Raw genomic sequence first — 23,199 nt, forward strand, 5'->3', positions numbered from 1 at the left:
ATGTGCTCAACTGTTTACATCATTACTGCTACTACTTTTATATTCTAATACATCTAAATTGGTGTAGTTGTTCATTTCTAAAGCGAGATCCTTTAGAAAATACACTGTAGTTCAAGAATGCGCATATAAATATTCATCAAATAATTTATGAAGTAGCATCATTTTTTCAAATACTGTTCTCCTGATGAGTGGTCAGTGGAACACCATTTAAACACTGAGATATGGTGCCACCCAGGAGAAACACAATCAACCTTCACAACAATGTCTGAGCGCTGTCACAACAAACAGTATCCCTTCATTTCAACACAAGCGCAGCCATCACAACAGTGTGGATTTCTTCTTCTCCTCCATTCTTAGCTGTTGGAAGGGGTTTACCGAGTCTAATCCCTGCAGACAAGAACTGCATAAAAATGACAGATGAGGAAAACCAGAATAAGCACAACGGGGATAATGTGTTTTTGCGGTTGCTGGTGTCACCATCTGACAAGTGCTGAGCTCACAGTGTGGCGTCATGACACGCTTGTCTTCACCAGCCTTATTAGTGAAGCGGTTTAGAGGAGGAACTAGGTGAGAATCGATGTTTCTGCCAGGGCTGTTTAGTGTGATGCACCATAGCCTGTCCCGCTGCTCTGCCCTGGGTGATGTTTAATTCATGTTTTTTGTAAAAGCTGGATGCACCATGTCCAAAAGCCATTAGTGTCGTCTTCTTTTCCCTCCACAACGTCATCTCTCCATTTTCACTTACACTTCTTTCAGTCATCATCTCAATGATACACCAACTTTCTTCATCAGTCACTTTCTGTCCTCCTTCTCTTCGCTTCTCTTCCTTCAGCTCCTCTTCCTGTGCTTTCATCTCGAGCATGCTTTCCCTTCTGCACCTGCTCTCATTCATACAATGTACACTGGTGCCATCTTTCTGCCTTAAGTGAAACACAACACATAAAAATATCCATCTCCCCCGCTAGAACTTTTAGGCCATCGTGAATTATTCACACCCACATATCTGCACCACATCCCCTGACCCTGAGAGAAGTGCTTTTATTTTCAACCCCAAGTAATGAAATCTGGATGGCCCCCTTTTTTTTTTATTCTCTCTGGCATGATTGTTTCACTGAGGTGGGTTTAATGGAGCGGAGGTGATCAGCAGCTTCTGGAAGCTTCCAGGAAGCAGGGAGGTGGATATCATGTCTTCCTTATATGGTGAGAAAAGAAATACCAGGGTAGTCTGGTAGAGTAAAGAGGTCAGGGATGCAATATGGACAGAGCAGAATGAGTGATTTTCAGAGGTCCAGTGCTGCTGCATCCAGGAAATCACATCAGTCAGATCCAAAAAACAATAGTATATTCTGACAATGGCGGCACCCTGATGCAATGCATAACCCAAATTAGATATATCATAGTAATACAATACATATAGTTGATCAAATAATGTTATAAGCAGATACAGTTTTTTTTAAAATCATCACATCCTCTTAATAATAACAACAACAATAATATAGACAACAACAACAACAATTATAATAATACATTTCATTTATAAGCGTCTTTCAAGTCACTCAAGAACACTTTACCACACACAGTAAGAGAAATCAAATATACAGTAGCAACAGACAGTAATCCAGCAAGGCATAAAATACAAAATAAGTTAGAATAAATACAACTGCATAGAATAAATATGATTGCATAGATTGCTAGCACTCGAGTCAAACAGAAAAGGCAAGTTTGAAGAGGTGTGTTTTGAGGTGGGAGAGGTAAGAAGTTAGTCAATATTACAGATGTCTTGTGGACGTGAGTACCAGAGGCGAGGGCCAACGTGGCTGGAAGCTCTAAACCCCCCTGATGGTCAGGCGGGCAGGAGGTACAGTGAGATTAATGGAAGAGGATGATCTAAGAGTACCGGCAGGTGTGCAGATGCGAAGTAGATCAGAGACATGTGAGGGTGTGAAGTTGTGAAGTTACTTGAAAGTGAGAAGCAGAATCTTGAAATCAATTCGGTGTTTAACAGGGAGCCAGTGCAGCTGCTGGGGGACAGGAGTGATGTGTTCTGTTGAAGGGGTTCTGGTGATGATACAGACTGCTGCATTTTGTGTTATGTCTCTATCAGTAGTGACTTGATCCTGTGGCTTCCTTGCACTAATCTTTCAGTTTAGTAAGGACACATCACTATAGTTCATCCAGTGCAGTCCAATACATGAAAAATGAAACCTAAGTTCTTACACTATTTATGATCAATTCTCCACAATAGCCATCCAGTGTATTTGCATTCAGTCATTATCTCTCTGTATAGCAGTTTTTATAAATGACGCTTAGCTATAGTCCAGTCAGAAACACTATCCCCTTCTGTCTCTATCACTAAGCTCCACCGGCTCATTTTCATCCTCATCCAATTACAACCTGACATGCTGGCCTCTAGCCAATTGCTTGTATCACCCCTCCACCCCCTCACCTGTGGATGCCTGACTATCTCCAATCCAACCCCTTCAATCAGAAGTTTCCCTCTCATGAAGATGTACCCATACACAATCTCCATTCCTCATCACCACCACCAATGTCCAGTCTGCAGGGGACATTTCCTCTAATCGGAAGCATCTTACTCCTATGGACCACCAATGTCTATATTGCTTCTGATCACTATAAATTCCATTTTACTTCAAATTTCTAATACTCCTTTGTTCCTCTTGTTAGCCTCTCCTGATTGAAACAGTGGGAGTGGTCGCGATGCTAACTTTCCAAACAAGTCACTTTTCTCAAGCTCTCTCTTCCTGTTTTATTGTAAATTGAAAAAAAGGTTCCTAAATTAACTTTTTTTAATAAACTAAAATAGAGGTGGGTGTCCTTAGTTCACTCAGTGATTATAGAGGTAGTGGGTAACTCCTGGCTTATCCAGTCCACCTCCATTGTTATGAATGCATGCTATTTAATATATCCGGTTGTGTCTTTATAAACTGGCATAAGGTGTGCCAACAGAAGCAATCTTGTTCTTGAACGAAGGATTATCAGCTTAATTTACACACATCAAGGTGGAAGCCCAAACACACACACACACACACACACACACACACACCTACACAAACATCTGTTCATTTGTCTGATTAAGCGAAGCAATAATTTGATTGACTCTGCTCACACAGAGCTCTTTAGCTCTATAATGTGAGCATACTGTTTATACACACCTGTGTGTGCAGCAGACCTACATGAGGATGATTTACGTGAGCAGCAGGTACCATATATTTTACACTGGAACCAAAAGTGAATATACACAGAAAAAAACACACATTCCTGCTTCCATGGTTTTATGCTGGTTTTGCAAAACTAATTTCCCCAGGGACACTAAAATGTCATATGGTCTTGTACATGCAGTCCAAAAATGGGTTAGCTCATGCTGAGTGTAATTGCAATTAATCAAATTAAGGACACCAATTTTTGCCCCGAATTATATATAAACCCCCAAGCTTACGAGTTAAAAAGACTGTCACTGTATGTGGCTTATGATAGTAGTTCACGTGCACATACCCACACTCAGGCAAATCACTGAGTTCCACAGGTCTCTGTGTGAGGGGATTGCAAGTCAGAGATTGTAAACTGATGGGTATAAATGTGAAATAAATGTGGCAGCTCACCAGGCAACACTTTGAGTGTTACAGCTTGTGATAGTGAGGGAAGGAGTATCTGACACTCATACGTACTCGAGCCACAGGCAAGAGGAATACTTAAACATGCTCAAAACCTCTGTTAGTACATCATAAGAGCTGTCTAAGAGCATCGCACTCATTACTGTCGGCAGAGCTGCCTATCTTTTATTCATCGCTGCGGCGGCAGAAGGGAAAGGGGAGTATAATTAGAGCCCAAATGTACTGTCAACACTTGGGATGTTTTTACATGGGGTGGGTATCCAAAATGAAATCAAAAGCCAGATTTAAAAGTTACTGCCAACAAGAGTGCATCAGCGCTGTTTACACTGTGAAATATCGGAAGGAGCAAGTCTGGAGTTTGCTCTGACATTTTGTTTACAGGACAGAAAAGCTGGGCATTTGTTTTTCGTCTTGAATTTATTTCTCAGTGCGGTCTTTCTCTCCTGGTGTCCTTTTTGGTCATCTCTAGCCAACAGGCTGGACACACACACACGCACGCACACACACACACACACACACACGTACACACAAAGTAGCTGACGCACAGAGCTATCAAACATTGTGTGCTGCTGAAAGCGGGTTATCCAGTGGGACAAGCTGACTTAAGCCATCATGCTTAGCGGGCGATATCTAGAGGAGCCACAAAGACATAGTGAAAACTAAGAAAGCATGATATTGCAGGGTCATCTGGGAGTGGCCTATTGCTGCAGTCGTACAACTCTACCTTGGCTTCTTCCCTCTGCTAGTTTTCACTCTGGACTGAAGAACACCCAGCACCTCTCTAGTCCACAAAGATTGTTTCTCACTCTATCAGCTATTTCCATTTCTAAAGTATGAATGCTGTGATCAGTCGATCTGTTGTTCCACACTAACAGAAGTCAGTGGAAACTGTGCAAAGAATTCACTGGACAGCACAACACACACAGGTGTGGGCACACAAACGCTGGTATCTGGCACGCAGCCTGTCCCATGTTCTAAGCTATTTGGGCGTGTAGCGTGAAAAAGGACAGATAATTGGGTTTATCACCGTCGTATTTTTAGTTCCCATTTCTCCACAAGCACACAAGCAATTCACAAAAGACACAAAAGAGACGGGGGGGAGTGTAAGTGCAGAAACAGAGAGAAGGGAATAACGGAGAATATGGGGGAAGAGAGGAGTGGAGAGGAATGGAGGTTAATAAAGGTAGGAGAGAGAGCAAAAGAAAGAGAGTGCCACAGGGATTGAGCTAGGCACGTGTCCAGGTTTGGTTGAGTATGTGTGAAGGAGCAGTAATGTTTCCACCCTCAGGCACCAGTGCGGGTAGATGGAGCAGAACGAGCCCTCTGGACGACTGCTGGGCTGCCTGACAGACCCTACTTATTCAGGAGAACAACCTTAAGAAACTTTAGTGGGGCAGGGAGCTGGATTTTCCACCATGAGGCAGACCTGGCAAGTGTTGCAGGGCATAAGAATGTAAATCTGCTGGTTGCTGTCTGGTTTGAGACATCAGGGGATTTTTCTTCTTCATTTAGTTGTGGTCTAGAAACTAAAATCCAAAACCAACCTTAAAGGAGCTATTTGTAGGTTTTGCTATCGCTACATAGCCTGCATTAGCATTAGCAGCTGTTTACTTACCAGTCTAGAATAACCAACTCCTGGCAAGAAACCATGTCCAGTGGCAGAGAAAACTTGCAAGTAGCCCTTTAATAATGAAGCATAATTTAGACACATTTGAGTTATGTGTATAATGTATGCATGTATAGGACAAGTTAGGAATGTACAGCTTTCTTGCTGAGAGTTCGATGAGAAGATCAATACAATTGTTATGTAGGAAACTAGCGAGCTAACTTGGCTCTATCCGGAGATAATAAAATCCATCTACCAGCACCTCCAAAGCTCCCTGATTAACACATCATAACTGATTTGTTTAATCTATACACAAATCGAAATGTAAAAATGTCAAATTGTGGTTTTATGGGAAATTGTTTCAGACCTCTCCTCTCACTCTTGGCATGAAAGCTAAAATGCGTTTTCCTTAAACTCTTCTTTTAAGGAAACTGAAATAATGAGCGAGGTCTGAATGCAGAGTTTGACTCTGTGCTTGCTCACCACCCTGATTCTGACTTCCTATAGTCATGACCTCTTCAAGTAATATTTGACTCATACCAGAGGCTTGACTCATACCAGAGACTCATACTCACATAAGTAATTATTGGCATTTTTAGACATTGAGAACTGTCTGAGAAGTTTTATGACAGCATGCCGAACATGGGACACGGAGCCATGGCCTTTACGTCAGTCACCACAGTTACTGTGCATTAGCGCGAACATGTGTGTGTTGGACAAAAACTACTGATCTGAAAAGCTGGGTCCACTTAAATTATCACTGCTGTGGGGCAGCTGAGGCCAGCTCTGCCAACAGAGGTGGGATGAGGTGAGGGCGCGGGTTAGTGGTAGCTGGTGGAGGGTGGCACCAAGAGGAGAGATGGAACGAGATGAGTTACAAAGCACTGTCCTGGAAAAGTGCTGCTTCAGTCAATGGAGGCAAACAAGTGAAAGCAGTGACTCATCTTATTGTTGTAGTTAACTTTTAAACAGCTAAGCACAATAAAAGCTCATTTATATCACATAAATATTGTAACACAATAGTACATGATTAACAACCATTGAAATTACACACAAATGAATGATTAACAAATGTCTTGCAGTACAACATTATATCGATATGGATCACTCTTATAAATACCTTTGTAACCTTTTAAACATTTTTTTTCATACAAATGAACTGTTAGTGTTTAGGTTGCTGTTGCTAAGTTGTTTATGTGTCACTTTCAATGATTTGTTTTAACCATTTATACATTAGCTATTACAATTTTAACTTTATTACTTCAAATACTATTTTAACCAGTTATACATTACATTTCACACTCCAGCCATTTATCCCATGATTACTATTTGAAATGTTTAATTTTAAATAGGTTTTTGAATTGTTGATCTGTTACTTGTAGCTGTCTCTTATAGCCATTTATAGATTAGCTATAACCATTTTAAATGTATATTTTACTTTTAACCAACAATTTCAACTCTTAATTCATTATTTCAGTAAGGTACCTTTAAATAGCTTCTTGAAATGGTTATGTATTACTTTTAGCTAACTTTTTAGCTAACTGTCTCTGCTCATTTAGTTTTGATACACCCTCAATCCAAACACAGTATATGGATATGTGTTTAATCAAATCGTAATTTATAATTGTATAATTGTATAATTGTATAATTGTTGAATTGTTTTACTCCACAAATACAGTACATCCTTGGTTAGAGGTACCCCACTGGGCCACCATATTTTACAAACATATAATAAATTATTATTTGCATCATATAAGGAATGCATTTGCAAGCCTTGCTTTGATTTATTTGTAAATGAGATTTGAAGGCAATCATAAAGTATTAGTTTTCAGCATTACAGCAACACAAAATGACACTACAAGCAACAGGATTCTTCTTCCATGAATTGATTTAACATGTGCTTTCTTATGAAATATGTAGTTTAACATACTTTTTTTTTTTATAATGTGTCCTTTCTGCTGGAGAGTTACTTCCAAATTTGAAGAGTAACAATGTTTGTTTATATGGGTGAACTATCTTATAAAGCAGGAGAAAACTTTGCACATCTATTTAGTAAGGCAGGTGTGTAGGAGCAGGATGAATGGATTGGAAGTAACAATAAAAAAATCCTGCACACTGTGATTTGCAACAAACAATTTAACGCAACATTTCATTAAATTGCAAATTGCGTTACATTAAATTGTTTGTTGCAAGTCAGACAGTGTGCAGGGTTTTTTTTTTATTGAAATACCTTATGTAAATTCAATGGCACGCGGTGTTTGCAGTTACATCATCACCTTGGTAATGTGTTCCTGATGTGTTAGCTAAGTTGTGCACAACAACATTACATTACACATTTTTAATACCACAGTATGACAGCTGGCCTGCTCTGTCCTTCTCTGCCTTTCCCCCAGACACACCAGCATCACATCTGTCACCTTTATGCTCCAGTCAACCTCATATTGATAGGGTGGGGCATGTGGTAAATATCACACACACACGCACGCACGCACGCACGCACGCACACACACACACGCACACACACACACACACACACACACACACGGGGGGTCACTGTAAATATGCGTTGTGTCGATAGCTGTCCACCACAGCAGAGGCCTATAGTATTTTTGTAGATGTGCTGACTTGAGGAATCAGTGCTTCACTTTTGCTGAGATAAAGGATTTGGGCCAGTTAAATCTTATCATAGTGTATTATATGTGCGTGTTCATTCATGCAGTAGTACATAAAAAGTAAGTGTGCTCTGTCCTCACAGACTGCCGACAGTTGGAAGGTGATGTTATTTTCACCTGGTATTGCCTTTCTGTCGGCAGATGGATTTCACAAATTGGGGCATATGCACTCGCAAACAGACAGACAGACAGACACACACACACACACACACACACACACACTCACCCTCAATGTAACAAAAGCACATTAGTACTGTCGAACACATTTCCTCTTTTGTCGGGCTGAGAAAGTTCACTCTCTCATACACACACACACAGACACACAACCAGAATGTCCATTAACAAGATGTGACCCTGCATGTGGATTCAACCTTTTTCCATTTCACATAGATCCACTGACCAGAGATAAGGCTTCAAAAGGGTTTTAACTCAAGTCCATGTTTCTGTGTGTGTGTGTGTGTGTGTGTCTGTCTGTCTCCATAAATTGTGATTAGTTAATTGTATCTTATCAATGCCACTGATGAACAATAATCAAATTTTACACAGGACAAATTTCTCAGGCAGAGCAGCCTTTACACACATTTACAAGACCATTCACACACACAACACAAATTTCCTCCGAGCTGTTTGATCAATGTTCAAAATGTATTTCAGGTCATCTACATAAAACACACGCCACAGACGACACATTAGTGTCATTATGTTTGAAAAGTATAAAGATACTTATATCACTTTCTACTGACTCTGTCTGCCCTGTTCCACACGCTGAACACCTTCTTTTATCCCACGCTGTCAGGACTCAGCCTCAGTGTTTGCACAGTGCCAGTTATCCCATCCACTAAAGCCATCAACCGCTTTCTCTTCCAGTAATAGTTCCTCCCTCCTCTCTCCGACTGTGAGAGCACTTCGACTGTATTTCCCCTCAGAACTCCTGCTGTCAGTGCTCAGCTCAGAGTGAGTCTGGACACACAGCTGAATCACATCCTGTACAAACCCCCTCAGGTATGATGTGAAGACAGGGTCTGAGCCTGTAAAATGATGCTCAAACAAGGTTTGTGCACATGTGAACTTGGCAAAGACTTGTGGCGGTACATGTGTTTTGAGAAAGTGTGAATGAAATTTGTGCACAAAGGATTTAAACTGTGTGGACTCACTGGGTTATGTTAGAAAAGAAATAGTTCATACTGAGGGTCTGAGGGCCGAGTATAGTTTAAATATGGCAATAACAGCGTCCATTTTCAGTCAGTCTCTCCTGGAAGGCATTCATAATATTGTAATCAGTTGTTCACACAAAAAGTGCCAAAAATAATTGTGTAAAGAATTAAAAAAAGGAAGCCCATGTCCCAGCCAACATGCACAACACCAGGACCCTGAAACCAAAACAGTTAAATCATTCTTATTTTATTATTTAAACCTGTGCTTCCCTTGCTGTGACATGTCTGCTGTGAAAAGGGCCTGTGAACAAATGAATGGGGGAAACTTAAAATCCACAGCTTTTTATTCAACATATTGTATTAGAGTACAGTCAGTGTGAATTTCATGAATAATATGTAGCCTGGTGCTGCTACAGTTCACTTTTACAGTTCAGTCTCACTTGATCATCTGTCAGGAAATTCAACAACAGTTTAAGGCAGCTGTAAAAGTGAGGGCCAAAAGCTGTCAGAGAGGTAAGCTGTACATGGAGGCAGAATTTGCCTTTCAAATAGTGATGGAAAATAAAAAGAAACGTGTCTGTGCATATGTATATACTGCATACATGTATGTACTTCTAAGGAATCAGTTTGTCACCATTGTTTTGCATTTCATTCATCTTTTCAAGACCTCTCCCAACCTTTACGTCCATTTTCTTATTTTTCATTTTAGCACAAGTTTCTTTAAGCAGTCTTGAGAGAAAATAAAAGAATAACCAGGCAAGTGAGAGAGAGAGAGAGAGAGAGAGACCAAAAGAGAAGGCAAGAGAAGAATACACATTTTTCAAAATGAGACAATGCATTAACGGTTAGAACACGCTGCTTGGGAGATGGATGGTGGAGATGAGGCACAAAGCTCTGAAGCAGAACAAGAAAAAGAGATGAGATGAGAGAGATGGTGCATTAATATTTTTATGAAGAGAAAAGGTGGGTAGGACAAAGAATCCTCACTTTGTTATAATAGAGCTTGGTCTGGGAAGTGTAGAGAAAGAGAAAACATGGTCCATTGTCCTGTACCAACATGAACAACTGGTTGAAAGTCTTATTTTTCACATCAACTATACTGCAGAGGAGAGCAGGCCTCATGCCCTTAAAGGATAAGAGATTATCAGCAGTTCTCACCACTTCTGTGGTTTGTGGTTTGTTCTGTACACAGTGAGAGTTAAACACCGGGGAAAACTTGTATGATGTGTCAGAAACTGTGCACAGGCCTTATCTTTGTTTGATGATAATGTCATCTTGATGGTTGTTGTGCATGTGATGATTGTTGAACTTCGATGGATGCATGGGTTGGCAAAAATAAAAGCCATGCAGTCCAAAAAAAAAAAGGGTGTCTGGTATGCTTTTGCTTTAAGTCCACCGCTGCAAACGCAACTAGTGCAGCTGGCTGCTTTGATTAGGCTGGTTGTGTCCGACCAGCAGAGTCAGATTAGAGCCAGACCTGGTGTAAGTTCCTATGAGAGATGCTTTTTCAACTGTTTCCTTTTACCCACCACAGAAATCCTAGAAATCTCCATACCTATGGAAAGAAAGACACAATGTGGTAGCTATAAATGAAGATATACTGTGTCTATACTCTGACATTTTAATATGAATACATTAGTGGCTATTTTCATACCCAGGAGTTTGTTTGAAATGAAGAGAAATGTCTGGAAATGAACAGAATTGACAACCATTGTAAGATTTTAACTGTGAAGCAACTGCAGCTTCATGTGGCCTTAGGCAGCAATGTTAGTGACTGTGAACTGAACTAATTAAATGAAGAGGTGCAGGCTGCCGGTGCTTGCTACAGTTTGGCAAAAATGTCAAACTCATAGTTCCTACAGATTTGGAGCCGCTTTAATCAGCACCAGTTCTCTATACTGGCCCTGGCTAAACAAAGACCATGACTTTGTTACTCTTGGGAGGCAACCGAGAGAACAACAGACAAAAAACAACTATGCATTTCTACTGGTGAAACCTTTCAGATACAAACTCCTTTTGGTTGTTGCCATACAAAATGTTGTTAAGTGTGCATAAGGTCGATTCATTTGCCACGTGTTCAACAGTCAAGCATTATCTAAGTCTTGGACATTTAAGTAAGAGTCTTTGTCAAACTATTAGGTGTGTTGTGATGTGTGTAACTGTGTGCTTTAGTGTGTTACTCACTCAGTGTCATCAGCAGTAGGTGTGTTATAGCTCTGGAACAGCGGCTGCATGAAGAGCCCCAGTGTTCCCACCACACACACCAGGATGAAGATCCACAGGAATAGACGGTCTATCACCATGGCGACATACTTCCAGTCCTCTATGATCTGGAGCCAAACCAACAAGTTTAACTATTAGGTTGTTAAGACGATAAAAATATGTGTGTGTGGAAGCAGAAGTTCAGGGAGACACCACATTTTACCTCTTTCTAAAGCTTTGTATGTGACAAGAAGTGTTTTATTTACTGCTGCTGTGGCGCTTAAGCTTCTAAGACACCGTTTGTGTATCAGGTTATATTTTTAACTGCACTGCAGCCGGTTGATACTGAGAGGAAGAGAGGCGGCTCCATGAAAAACCTGCCATGAGCAATTGCAGCTGCAAACCTTGTTTGTAATATTTATTAAGTGGGGGAGTTTTGCGGAAGTTTAGAAGCTCAGGGCCACATATCTGGGGTTAGGGTTAGTGCTGTGTTCAGTCAGCTTGTGTTTGTATGTGTGTAAGGGTGTGCAGGGTTTTCTGAGGATATCTGATGTTTTCAGGAAAAGGGAGATGATTTACAGGTTGGAATAATGCCACAGGGGAACAAAAGCAAATACCAAACGGTTTAGGATGTGGCATGTTCTGTGTCTCATCTTGCCCTGATAACCTCTTCATTTCTTCTAATCTTCTCATTCATCCCTGTTGCATCTTTGTCATCATCCATCTCCATAATCTGCTTTTGTATGTCTTATCTTCCCTCATTCCATTCATAACATATTCCTTTGTTCCTATTTTTTGATTCTTTGACACTATCTGTTCCTGCTCATCACAGATATATACATTTTTTTTACTGGTCTTTATCCTCTCACCCCTTCATCATCGTCTTCTGTCTTCATGTGTTCAGCGATGTATCTCACTCCGTCCACTGCTTCCTCCATGTCTGCATCCCACTGAGCAGCCAAAGGCCTCCGGAAGTCTGAAAACCCACCGCCCCCATCTGGAATGTCACCCACCTTCCAGCAAAACTTATGGGCCAAGTCCTCATTCACGTAGAAAGAGTCGGTGTCTGTTCGGATACCACCGAGCCTGATGTTGGAGTACTGCTTCTTGTCTGTGCAGCTCTGGGAGTTGTTTTTCCCCATGGTACTCCGGTTGCCATACTTCCGGCGGAGTTTATCGCGGATGTTGGAAGAACCTGGACGCCTCATGAGGAGGAAGGTGGGCAGTCGGACTAGGAAGAGACGTTTGACCCACTCGGGCATGTGGTGGGTTGACGGGGAGCGGTGGTGCACGTTGAGGACGCAGACGGTGCTTACAATGGAGAAAGTGACCAGCACCATGGTGAACATCAGGTATTTACCTAAGGGGGAGTTACAGATAGAGAAAGAAAAGACGAGCAAATATTTCTTTTGTATATTTCAGTTTGCAGTCGTTTGTTTTTCTCTGAGGTTCCAATATTAAAAGACATACTGTTTTCATTTACTAAGCTATTACAATAATTTCTTTATTGATAGCTCTTAATTTTCTGACAATAGTGCTCAGCACTTCCTGCACGTTTCAGATTAAAAGCCTATCTAGGCATGTAGGGATTATGCCCCTTGAAGTTTTTGGCTGGGCCAAAACAGCAGGGCTAGCCCTATAATCGTGAATGTCTGTGACTGAGTGATCATATTTCCACCACTTGTCAGATGAATGCCATGTGAATGAGTTGGAGTTTTCCCATTGCCTGTTGTTCAACTTAGCACATTGACTATACACTGTCCAGCTATTTATTAGGTTTTGTTTTTTGTTTTTTGGAGTGTTGATTGAATTTATCCTTGAAAAGTTTCTTTGATAAAGCAAAGTCAATTTTTATATCTATAGCATCAAATCAAAATTCAAGGCACTTGGCGATATTGGCAAGGAAAAACATCCTTATAATAAGCAGAAACTTCAAGCAGAACTGGACTCAGGTTGGGCAGCCATTGGTCTCAACCAGTCATAAGGTTATTTGTGTGTTATTTGTTGAGTGACACTGTGTTCACGTAACGTTTTACTTAGCTCAACCTTAGCTTTTACTTACCTTAACCTCAACATACTTTCTGTTTCAGTTTCAAGTTTTCCTATAAATTTAATTTCTAAAATTGCAGGAATAAACTGTAGGTCATTCCAAATGTTTCACATCTCTGATTTTCTCCACACTACACACAGGTGCACACAGACAAACATAAACATGACTGACCGATGAGTGGCACCGCCAGAGAGGTGGGTGGCACGATCTTTGATATCAGTAGCAGGAACACAGTGAGGGCGAGCAACACCGAGATACACAGCGTCATCTTCTCACCACAGTCTGATGGCAGGTAGAAAACCAGGATGGCCAGTGATGTGATCAGCACACACGGGATGATCAGGTTGATGGTATAAAAAAGCGGCTTCCTCTTGATCACAAAATCGTAGGTGATATCCAGGTAGGTGATGTCATTGGGGTCCTCATTTTTGCGTGCTGGGAGCGACACGATGTCCCACTCTCCACTGGGCGTGAAGTCATCGCGACTGGCAAAGTCGCTGGTGAGGATCAGGTCCACCTCTGTGTGGTCGTAGGTCCAGGAGCGGAACTTGAGAGTGCAGTTCTGCTGGTCGAAGGGGAAGTTCTGCACCTCAATGGCGCAGGCTGACTTGTAGATTGCCGGGGGGAGCCAAAAAATGTCCCCCGTGTTGGAGACTACAGCGTTGCAATAGAAGGAAACCTCGTAGACACCATCGGCACTGTCACAGGTTTGGAGTTAATGTTAGATTAAAGAGAGTATTGAGTCAATGAGTTAATCAGTCAACTGTTGGTAGGCAGAGTCTGTCACCTTCAGACAGAGCCAGACCAGCTGTTTCCCTCTGCTTCCAGTCTTTGTGCTAAACTAAGCTAAGCTAACAATCTCCTGGCTCTAGCTACATATTAAACAGACAGACATGAGAGTGACATCAATCTTCTCATCTAACTCTCAGCAAGAACGTGAATGAGCATATTTCCCAAAATGTCAAACTATTCCTTTAAATAAGATATATCTGAGCTCTGAACACATTTTTCCCTTTTATTGCAGTGATTAATATTCAGACAAACCTAAGTGCTCCCTCATGATTGGCTGAAGTGATAATAAACAGATTATTCACTAATCCCCTGCACCTCAGCAAAGACATGTTTGGAAAAATTAAAGGAAGAGAATGCAGAACATTTCTCCCCCATAGAAAAACAGGCTTATTTCAGCCATAGATTTTCTCCTTGTAAAGCCTGGATGGTAATTTGGGAAAACCTCTTAATGCTGTAGAATGATATACCGAAACTCCATTAATAGCATACTGTAATCCATTAATACAAGGTCACATGCACACAGGCTGTTAATGTATTGTATTTTTACATTACACTGACTATAAAACAGCATATTAGAACCACATTGCCCAAATCAAATACTGACAAAATGGTCTTCTCTTTGTGGGACGACATACATGTACTTACTTGTTGTAGAGCACAATATCAGGAAGCCAGATGTGTTTGGATGGTATTCGTAGTTTCTTGATGCCTTCATACTTGTCTGGATCCCATCTCAGCCTGTAGTCATTCCATTCCTGTGGAGAGAGTGTTCAAAAACCCCATTACTGACAAACATGTCCACATACCATACAAACTGTACACTGCAGTACACTCAGAAGTGACAGAGATTGTACTGTACCTGAAACAGCCATAAGTTGGTCGTCATTATTTGCTCTCTCTCATTCTGCAAGAAAACATCAGTCAGCTTATCAGACATTGTGCATATTCCAATAATATTTTACTAAATAATATAAAATGTTGTACTATTATAATGTTGTGTAGTAGTGGTGGTTTTAGCGATACTTACTAAAGGTCAAACTGAAATATCAAAGCAGGCCTTTAGGGGTTGAACACTATATCACAAACAGTTTTGGGTGAAATTACATACCTTCCAACACGACATGTCATGTCTCCTTAGTAGGCTAGCCATCCAGCTAACATTAAGCTAACTGTTGATGGTTAGTTAATACAAGAGGAGGGGGACTTAAGTCACATGACTTTACTCAAGTCTTGACTTGTGTGCAGTGAACCCATAACATTTTAGTGCAGGTCCAGTTAAAGAAGTGGATCCAGGATTTTTTTTTTATTTAGCAAAGACAATAATAATGATAAGACTAAAATTTTAATTATAGCAGTGGGTGACTGCAGTCACAGATTCAGACTTTATATTGCCACAAAATGTCAAATATCAGAACAATGTATAAGATGTAAGCAGGCTGCTAGAGGTTTCGTTAATATTAGAAATAAACCTAAACCTTTCATGGCCACTGTCATTTAAGTGACTTGTGTGTGGAACCTGGGGTTGATCAGAATATCGTATGACTCGACTTGTGACTTGCTCGATCTGAGCAATAACTTGTTTCGCTTGACTTACCGCAGGGATTTCTCACCACAGTAACTTGGGACTTGCTTGTGACTTGCACATGTGTGACTGACTCCCACCTCTGTCTGGTAAATACCCTGAATACCCTATGTTAAACCATAGTGTCTCCTGTTTCTGTTTCTAACTGTTAAATATAGAGAATGCGTGATGCTGGAAAGCCAGAGTTTGGATGAGTAACAGAAAGGATCATGTTTAGAAGCCCACTTAATGAGCTGAAGATTTAGTGACTACAGTGAGATAGATGTTTCAAATTCCTCTGATGCTTCTACAGCTTGTTTACATCTGGTTTGTTGGCACACCTGTGTGCCACAGCTTTGGAAAGCCTTTGCTGTAGTGAATTAAAGCGTGTTAATTCACAGAGTTCATGGCACACACTGAATAACAGACTGCAGTCAGTATTCCAAAAACATGGATAATCCACAGATGGATTACTTAAAAAAAGACAAACAAACAATGGTCCAAAAATTATCTTTCTGTCCATTTTCTAAATGACCTGTCCTGAGACTGAGGGTAGCTGCAGTCTATCCCATAAAGAGACAGACTGCAGGGGTAGTGCACAGCCTGGACAGGTCACCTGTCTATCACAGGGATAACTCAAAGAGACAGGCAAACAGATTCCGACTCATTCTTACCTACAGGCAATTGAAAGTCACCAGTCCCTCTAACCTGCATGTCTTTGTACTCTGGCGATGATGCATTGCTTTAAAGCTTTTATTATAACACATGATAATGTAATATTTATTCAGTGCATTTAAAATATTTAGGTAGCTGATGTTTTTTAAGGGAGACCAGGCCAAGTCGCTGTAGTGAAGCGGGTACAACACAGCAATTATAAAAGTTTAAGTAAAGCAATTAGACCCCTTTGTCACAGCTTTTTCTAAACAAGTTGGTGGAGTTTCCTGATAGAGCAAGCGGCTAGGAGACAGAGGACAGCACTGATTAAATATAATCAGTGCTATAATCATAAGTTATGTAAATGTTAGTAACAACTGTGCTTTTCCTGCAGTCAAAATGTCAGAATGTCTGCTGTGAGAAAGGCCTGTTGGATGGAGCAATGCTTGGATTTATATGATGTAACCAACCTTCATGAACTAATAAAATTGATGCGAGCATAAGCTGCCGTAACCTAACCCTATTATATCAGTGATACTGTCTCTGCAAAGTGTGAAATTGGCGATCTGCATGTAGAGGACGACTCAGTATACTAAAAGACTAAAAAAGTAGACTGAACAAGACTCGCCAGAGGCTTTAAAAGATGTGAATCCAAGTTGTCGGGTCCAGGTGACAAAACAAAACAAAACAAAAAAGGTCCCGAGGTGAACTCCAAGTGGGTAGAGATTTTGCATATACATCATTTGTGCACTGTGGTCCTGCTGCAGAGAGATATTAAAACTGGATCCAGCTCATGTACAACTCTTATATCTACGAACAAACCAACCTAATTGTCTGTAATCATCACATTAAATTGTCATTAAATGGTAGATCTATCATGTATTAACCATGAGTGTTGGTGTCTAGGCCCTAAGCCTTTTTATACATAGTGATCTGTATTTGTGTGTGTGTGTATTTAAATATACTTACTACACTGATAAGCTGAGACAGAGACACCTGGATGGAGATGGTGACCTGCTGACTTTTATTGACAGCTGGTCTGATCAGTTTATTGTAGCGCTCTGGACCCAACAGGTAGTTCACCAGCCGCTCCTCTGCATTCTCTGCCCTGCTGCCTGCGGGAAAAACACAAGTATGAAAACCTTGCATAAACTCTTGGATGCATGTATGCTTAAATTTACTGCTGTGTTCAAAAAGAACAGACCAGTCACCCAAACATAAACGTCAAAAGGGAATTGATGGCAAACTACAAACTCTGGTTGAAGGGGTAGTGTGTTTCCCTTTCAGTGCAACTCGGAATACAGAAATGTCACCACATCCCGTGCAGTGTGTTGCAGTTTGCAGTCTCTGTCACAGTATGTTTTCAGTCCAGTGTCATCATGAGTAATGAACAATAAACAAGTTGGCTGTAAATGAAGTAAATTTACCAAAGGGTGTGTGTGTGTGTGTGTGTGTGTGTCTTGCAGTCTCACGCTTTACTGCAGGGTTTTAGAGCAAAAGAACAAACAAAAATCCAGTCATGCATCCATCCCTGTGAGAGGATCCCTGAAGCTTTGTGTTTCCTCAGCCCTAAATTATTGGTTATGTAAAAGTGATGGTATGAATAAGTCAGAGGCAAAATGCTTTTGACCGGCTCTCTTGGCTTCCGCAGCCATTATGTCTACATTGTCAAACAAACTGACAACAGTGCAGAGAGCGTTTAATATCTGGACTGCTTCACCCCCTCTGTGCCACATGAATTGTCTGTTTTTGTAAGATTACATGCGGGGAAGGCTGAGTGAGCATGGATGTTCTCTTGTCAGCAGCACCCCGCTGCTTTCAGTTTTCATGTCACAGTTGACGCTGATGTTTTCAGCTGTTTGAAAAGGGAGAGAGCGACGACTCATTATTAGAACTAAATGAAAAGTCTCCATCTGGCAGATTATTTGAATGACGCTGACTGAGGATACATGATTTGTCATTAAGTAAGAACCTGAAGAATCTATTTGTGTAAGAGAAGGATGTTGGTTAATTAAAGGTTAACCTGATAGTTAGAAACTTAATCACATTTAACTTTCATCTGAAGTGGCCCCAGTGTATCATCATGGTCTGTTTTATGAACATAGTATATAGCTATAAATGTAAGATTAATAACTACAACTTTATCCAGTTGCTAGCTGTCTAGCTAGCATCACCTCAGCTAATTTGAGTCACTGAATTTGACCTCTCAGACATGTTTGTGCCTTTTCGTGGATTTTTCATGCAAATATCACACGTCTCACCTCTTCACCCATTTTTGCATTAGCCAGGAATTAGACAGACTCAGGCACTGCCAAGATGGTGATGGCGGAGCAGTCACCTCTGAGCTTGCTGAGAGTACTGCTAGGATGACACATTTTTGTGGGCCAGTTTGGAAGTTATGTAGCATAACCCTGGTTCCCTTGACAATAAGCCTATGGGATTTTTACATTGGCTTTTGGATTACTGCAGAAAACAAGATACTTAAACGTTTTGTTCAGCATGATAATCTTCACAAATGAACACCACTTTTGGGATTTTTAAAGCCTAAATACAATCACCAGCTAATGTTAGGCCTTAAACCAAGTGGCAACCCACCGTGACGTCACCCATTGGTTTGCGAATTGCCGTTTTGAAGCCTCGAGTTTGCAATTTGGCCGCCACCATCTTGATTTTTTGAAACCAGAAGAAACCATATTCGGAGAAGAGGGTGGGGCTGAGTAGGAGCGAGGGGTGGGGCTGACCTGAGAGCCGAGGTCACTATGCCCGCCCATCTAAACTGTCGACCTGACAACGGCATCAATCTTTCGGCTACGCAGCGCTGCTGAATCCGAAGTCATTTTCCATAAGTCGAGCTAAACTTTATTACGAAGTGTTAAAGTACTTTTGATGGTTAATAGTTAAAAGGGACTGCTCTAGATTGACAAGCCAAAATGTGTCAATCATACGTTAGCCACGCCCCAATGCATACCCTATTTTATCATCTATTTTAAATTCAATGGGTCTATAATTTTAAAAATGAATATCATGTTGTATTGAAGAAGATTTGAAACTAGCGATTGAGACCATGAGACCATCTTACTATGCTTTAAACAAAGTAAACCACAGTCACATGGCTTAAGCATCAGCACTACTAAACTTCCAACCTGTAGTTTGAGTTAGTGTGTTTACCTCTTCTACAAGGTATAGTATAGTATAGTATAGTACAAAGTTATAGTTTGCAAGAGCATGAGTATAAACACCATGAGGCTATCAAAGCGGACTGGTTAGTAGATTGGTTTCCGAGTCCAGCATGATTACATTTAACGGTCCTGACAAGCTCTGTAGTCTGATTAAGCCACTTGTTAGTAACTGGGCTTTATGTAAAAGCTTAAAAAAGTCACAACTGAGGTAGGCTATTTATTGGTGTATTTTATGTCACAGATAAAACTTGAAAATACCTTGAGCTTGTGTTAAGAACAAACCTTTTTTCAGTCATTGAACCACATACCAATTCAAAAAACTCATCAACTTCAGGACCAAGGAACCTGAAGTGCTAAAGTGCTAACTTATTCTATGTTTTAGGACCGACTCCAGCAGCACCCTATACTGCTCTTCAGAAACAGTATTGGGTATGAGTGACATCATAAGGCCCTCTTTACAAACAGTCTATGGAAAATAGGATGTTAAAGGAATAGTGCAAAACTTTGGAAATACACTTTGCTTTATTGTTGATAGTTAAATGATAAGACTGATATCACTCTTCGTGGTTATCTTAGCTTAGCATAAAGACTAGAATTTGAGGGGAGACAGCTAGCCTGGCTCTGTCCGAAGGTATCAAAATCCACCTACCGGCACATCTGAAGCCCACAAAGTAACATGTTCTATTTCATTCAAGATTTGTACAAAAACCAAAGTGTGAAAATGACAATTCAGTATTTCAATCAGGTGGCGTGGGTTTTTTTTTTTTTTTTCTCTAACTATTTCTTGGCTGAGACATAGTTTCCAGTAGTTCCTGACAGTCTCCAGACTACAGTCGGGACAAAGCACTGGGAATGTGAGAGAAAGCTCCCTTATTAGGTTATAGCAAGTCCAGGATGTGAAGGCTTTTACATAAAGCCACCCGATGTGGACTCCTTCCTCCATCATAGCACAGTGTAGTTTTCAGTTAGTATTTCAGTCGTACTGTGTCTATAAATCACACACTGATGCTGTACTCATTTGTGGTTTTAATGTCTATGTTTTACAACATTTTTAGTGAAAATGATGAAGCTGTCACTGAGAAGTGGTGCCCAACATCATAGCATAGTGCAAAGCCTGGTCAAACCTTCAGGCCTTCAGGGAAACACAAACACTAACAACAACATGGTGGAAGACACACAGAAGCGCTATGTGCCCTCTCAGTGTATTACATCATTTAAATAATTTAGCTCTGGAGTTGAGGGTATCTTTGCCTTCATGGATGCTGCAGAATGATGTTTGACTATGTTGCTTGTCGTACCTGATCTCTGTCAGAGTCCAGCTGTTTTTGTTGAGCGAATATGAACAACGATGGCTCTGATTTAGTTTTTCGCCTTGTTAATTTTTGTTTTTTAAAGACCAACAAGCTGAAGCTAAAGCCAAGCCTGTAAGCTTAATTTCATGGGTAAAGGATGGAAAACTCAACAATCCATGAAGCACAGGGTCAGGTTAATAAAAGGACACTTTTGAGGTGGAGATGTTCAAGTGTTCTGCCTAAAAGAGACGGTTCTTTCTTTTTGGTAGACAAAATTGCCTTCTGTAAATTATTCAAAGAGCCCATCTGCTTTTACTTACAAGTATTTTAAGACCATGAACATCACACATGCTTTTTAAAACCCCGTCTCTGGGGTAAAAGTTGTTGTGAGGAGTGTTGTGTCTGCTTCTGATTCAAAAACTCAAACAACAACTGATACCAGATCTCCTCTTCTTGGGAAACTCGGTGGTCCTTTGAGTTTGTTTCCTTTTTTTAGACTCAGACTTCTGATCAAACACTGTCATCAGTGTGAATCAGATTTCACACAATACATATAGGTGAGATAGCTCAAAAAGCATAAATACCAAACATAAAACGCTGTCACTGAAGGCACCAATGTCAATAAAAATAATAACATAGAAATGTTCAGGATTACTCCATGATTGGTTCAAACTTTCTTTCATATTTTTCTGATTACCAGAGAATATATAGCCTAGAAGAGTATTACTGTAGAACTGAAACATTTCAATACACACCCATCTGTTCTTTCATTGCAAGGAGCATTAACTATACCTAGTGAGATCCTGATTAAAAGCCCATAAGACCGGTTCCTTCATCCTGGCTGCTTCAAGCAAAGAGGGATTTGGAATAAAGGTCAAGATTTGACTAAAAGTCGATATCAAATTCTCTAGTGCCACCTTTAATGTGAGCCGTGCATGATCATCTACAGGACTCTGCTGGATTCACTATGACCTGAGCGACTTCAATCCTCTAGCAGCTCATTGCACTGGGCATGCTGACTGTAGCAGGCCTCTACTAAATACCAGAGGGGTAGTGTGTCCGTGTGTAAGGGTGGGGGTATGGGTTGGGGGTGGGGGGTGGGGGGGTGGCGCTTTAATATCTTAATCACAGAAACTGATTAAAGCTCACAAATAATATGAGAACAAACTTGTATCAAACAAACTGTGGGATACATTTTGCATCACATCACCTCACACTCATTTAGAGCGCGCACACACACACACACACACACACACACACACTCATACTTTAGAGTATAATATATAATATTAAACAACGTACTTGTGAGAGAGAGGATGGAGAGCAGGAGGAGAGTGTTGGTAGTCATCTCCTTTCTTCTTCCCTGGACGAACTCACTACTTTTTTTCAGATGGTCCTCCAGGAAAGAAGAAGAAGTGGTTCGTGTGAGAAGAAAAAAAAAAATCAGTGTTTAGATTCCGTCGTGCCACAGTAGAAGAAGCCTTCACCTCACACCTCTGTTGTCCGCTGGACGCACACGCACCTGCACCGACTGTTCGTCTGTTGCTGGGATCTTCAGCAGCGCGAAAGATACACGAAGAAACTTCTGGCTAATGTGATAATGAGGTTATTTGAAAAAAAAAACAAACAAAAAAAAACAAACAAAAAAAAACGTTTATTTACCAAAAATAACATATTGGTCATTGATTTTATAGCGTACAACTACAAGAGCTGGGCTGCCCATGGTGCGCCGCCGCTTCAGCCACAAACCAGCTGCGATGACATTTAAACCGCTGGCGAAAATCCAAACGAAAATCCAACTGTTCAAATCAGTGCAAGCTGTAGTCGTCCAAAAAAAAGAAAAAAAAAGAACCTCGTTCAACTTCTTCCTCTGAGAATGAAAGCACCAGAGCTCACCTGCGGTAAGTTCGCTCCCTGCTCATGAACTTCTAGTGCGTAAAGAAAGTGGCGCAGCTCAAAGTCCGGGGTGCACCTCCAGGACGCGTCGGCTCCTCAGTGTTTTTACTTCCAGTTGAAGTCCACTAAGAAGACAGGAGCTGTTTCCCGTGAAACTCACGCTGATCGGAGGAGAAGCCACAGAGAGAAGCGGGAGGAAGAGGAGGGTTGCTGTGGAGGGGAGGGGTGTGTGTGTGTGTGTGTGTGTGTGTGTGTGCGCGCGCGGCTTGAGCTCCTTGAGTGGAAAGGACCCGCGTCACGGGCTTGGACTGATGTTCAGCTGCCAGTCCGCACTGTGGATGGCCTCTGTTCTGCCAGCGGGGCTTCGGTAGCCTACTTCTCGCAGCACTAAGTGAACTCAACCTGAACCATACAGCGAAGAAAACGCATGAGAGGCCGTAAGAAATGGTTTTAAACAGAACAGAGCTCATCTGTTTTTACTCGCTCATTATCATTCATCATCTCATTAT

At 41.0% G+C, this 23,199-nt stretch overlaps 1 protein-coding gene across 1 annotated transcript; it reads right to left on the bottom strand.

The window, feature by feature from the left end:
* Positions 1 to 9,390: 9,390 nt before the first annotated feature.
* On the bottom strand, positions 9,391 to 22,871 carry chrnb5a (cholinergic receptor, nicotinic, beta 5a). The gene is made up of 8 exons (XM_071505250.1): positions 22,097 to 22,871; positions 17,293 to 17,438; positions 14,968 to 15,012; positions 14,754 to 14,863; positions 13,488 to 14,014; positions 12,136 to 12,626; positions 11,249 to 11,394; positions 9,391 to 10,619 (listed from the first exon to the last, which is right to left on the bottom strand). The coding sequence occupies exons 1-8, from the start codon at positions 22,140 to 22,142 to the stop codon at positions 10,604 to 10,606; spliced, it is 1,527 nt and encodes a 508-aa protein (XP_071361351.1). The 5' UTR covers positions 22,143 to 22,871; the 3' UTR covers positions 9,391 to 10,603.
* Between the last annotated feature and the right edge of the window lie 328 nt (positions 22,872 to 23,199).

This window comes from Trachinotus anak, unplaced genomic scaffold (genome assembly GCF_046630095.1).
Source record: "Trachinotus anak isolate AG129_WGS33_773 ecotype Australia unplaced genomic scaffold, CSIRO_AGI_Tana_v1 ptg000019l, whole genome shotgun sequence".
Taxonomy (NCBI): Eukaryota; Metazoa; Chordata; class Actinopteri; order Carangiformes; family Carangidae; genus Trachinotus; species Trachinotus anak.

Bases quoted from the DNA above. Each gene is read 5' to 3' on its own strand.
- chrnb5a (XM_071505250.1), bottom strand. From the start codon at position 22,142: ATGACTACCAACACTCTCCTCCTGCTCTCCATCCTCTCTCTCACAA. The intron at 14,015-14,753 runs GTAAGTACATGT...AACCTGTGACAG, and splicing joins GATATTGTGCTCTACAACAA to TGCCGATGGTGTCTACGAGG. The intron at 11,395-12,135 runs GTGAGAGGATAA...GTTTGGCTCCAG, and splicing joins CAGAAGACGATGATGAAGGG to ATCATAGAGGACTGGAAGTA.